Source organism: Triticum dicoccoides, unplaced genomic scaffold, assembly GCF_002162155.2.
Source record: "Triticum dicoccoides isolate Atlit2015 ecotype Zavitan unplaced genomic scaffold, WEW_v2.0 scaffold79648, whole genome shotgun sequence".
NCBI lineage: Eukaryota > Viridiplantae > Streptophyta > Magnoliopsida > Poales > Poaceae > Triticum > Triticum dicoccoides.
In genome coordinates, this window is record NW_021300652.1 from 1 (window position 1) to 1,799 (window position 1,799).

Consider the following 1,799-nt stretch of genomic DNA (forward strand, 5'->3'; position numbering starts at 1 on the left):
GGTTGGACTCTCCTAAAAAGGAAATGTATGTGAGTCATTCTATCATATAATCTTCCCAAATATAGTAGTACTCAAAAGCCACGCTGATAGTTCATGAGGAGATGTCATAGTGGGCATTGCCTTTCTCCCAACAACCCAGAGATGGGACGACTCTTTGTTATGTCTTGCTAGAATTGACAAAACGTTTTATAAAAATACAAATGTGAATAGGTTATGAATAATTAGCAAAGTATAGAAGAGAATCAAATTGAAGAATAATGGGATCCAAAAAATTACAATAGGTACAAAAAAGGCAAGAAATAATGGAGTATGTGGCACCACAAGTTGCTGCAAAGACATGGATGGCTCATTTTGTGGAGAAAAAAATGTGGCTAATTCCGATCTCAAAGCAGCAGGTTGATGCATGGTCGACGCTATCATTTCGGTGCAAATGGCCGGCTGGCAATTCTTAGTTCGCCCTGGAGCAGATGCGCCTGACCTGACCCTGTGGGAAAATCAAGGGGCTGATGTTCCCCATCTTCACCATGGCTGCGGCAAAGGCGTTGTTGAACGCATCCTGGTTAGATGCGAAGCCGTCAATGATGTCTTCGGTGGCACCGCCGGCAAGGGTGTAGAGCACCTGGTCGGAGTGTAGGAGCCCCTTATTAAGCTTGAGGTTGACGAAGTAGGCGTTGTCGAACATGTCCGGGGTCGTATCGTCCAATGGGGCCAAGTTGCTGTCGCCAGAGCCGGTTAGCTGAGGGCAGGTGGCCTTGCGCGACGTCGCCAAGGCCGGGTCAATGTTCTCCTCGCTGTAGAGCCTGGTCCTGAAGTTCTTGCACTGCGCCCGCCCTATGGTGTGCGCACCAGAGAGGGCGACCATATCGGTGTGGTTGAGCCCCTTGGCGGCGAAGCGGGTGATGAGGTCGGTGACGCTAAGTGATGGGGCAGGCAGGTCACGGTTGGCCAGTGTCTCGCTAGCCGTGTCGGAGTCCCTCCTCCCCAGAGAGACTGTCCATGACGGCCCTCCTACCTACACAAGTGAAGCCGATGAGTACTAACCTCAGTTCAAAACCGTGACACGCATGCAAACAGATTATTAATTAAAAAGGGGTTGAAAGATCATGTTAGTTCTTACCGCGACGACGGAATCGCGAGCGGCGACGGCGAGGATGTCGGCGCAGGAGACGGTGCGCTTGCACGCCTGCTCCACATTCGACTTGATTTGGTCGATGACGTCGAAGCCTCGCAGCGATCCCACGTTCCCGAACGCGTTCCGCTCGTTGCCAGCCAGCAGAACGGACGCGTCGCAGCCCTGCTTGTACGTAGCCAGGCACGGTTAACCGCTGGTGTTCAGCAAATGAAATCGATCCAAACAATAACAAGTAGTGTGTGAAGGACTTGCTTGGACAAAGCAGTCATGGAAGTGCAGCCGGAGCAGCGACGCAGCCATGCGGGGGTCGCTGCTCACGGCGGCCACCACACCGTTCTTGATGGTGGCCAGCGCCCCGGGGCACGACGCGTCGTAGAACGTCGGGGACATCTGCGCCGACGCCACCGCAGCCAGGCACAGGAGCAACACCACTGACAGAGATGAAGACGCCATCACAACTACCTGCGTGTTGGTCGCTATAGGCCGGAGAGCTATTTACTTTTGTGGTGGATGCGGATGTAATGGCCTGCATTTCATGCAGATATATATAGCTATTCCTAGGATTTTTGTGGCGTTCCATCTACTGCTAGGCGCTAGCTGTTTGATCTACATCGTGCACGGATGTATTTTGCATAGAGGCAAATTAATTAGAGTAGACATGTTTTGC

The 1,799-nt window shown here is 52.1% G+C and overlaps 1 protein-coding gene across 1 annotated transcript; it reads right to left on the reverse strand.

Annotated features, from left to right (window-relative positions):
* Window positions 1-136: 136 nt before the first annotated feature.
* LOC119347922 (peroxidase 2-like) lies at window positions 137-1,630 on the reverse strand. The gene is made up of 3 exons (XM_037616401.1): window positions 1,385-1,630; window positions 1,118-1,294; window positions 137-1,012 (listed from the first exon to the last, which is right to left on the reverse strand). Exons 1-3 carry the CDS (start codon window positions 1,583-1,585, stop codon window positions 449-451), a joined length of 942 nt encoding a protein of 313 aa, XP_037472298.1. The 5' UTR covers window positions 1,586-1,630; the 3' UTR covers window positions 137-448.
* Window positions 1,631-1,799: the final 169 nt, after the last annotated feature.

What these genes read in the sequence shown, in the direction of transcription:
- LOC119347922 (XM_037616401.1), bottom strand. Translation starts at nt 1,585, where the DNA reads ATGGCGTCTTCATCTCTGTCAGTGGTGTTGCTCCTGTGCCTGGCTGCG. An exon ending in TCCATGACTGCTTTGTCCAA is followed by an intron (nt 1,295 to 1,384) that starts GCAAGTCCTTCA and finishes ACGTACAAGCAG; the next exon opens with GGCTGCGACGCGTCCGTTCT. An exon ending in CTCGCGATTCCGTCGTCGCG is followed by an intron (nt 1,013 to 1,117) that starts GTAAGAACTAAC and finishes TCACTTGTGTAG; the next exon opens with GTAGGAGGGCCGTCATGGAC.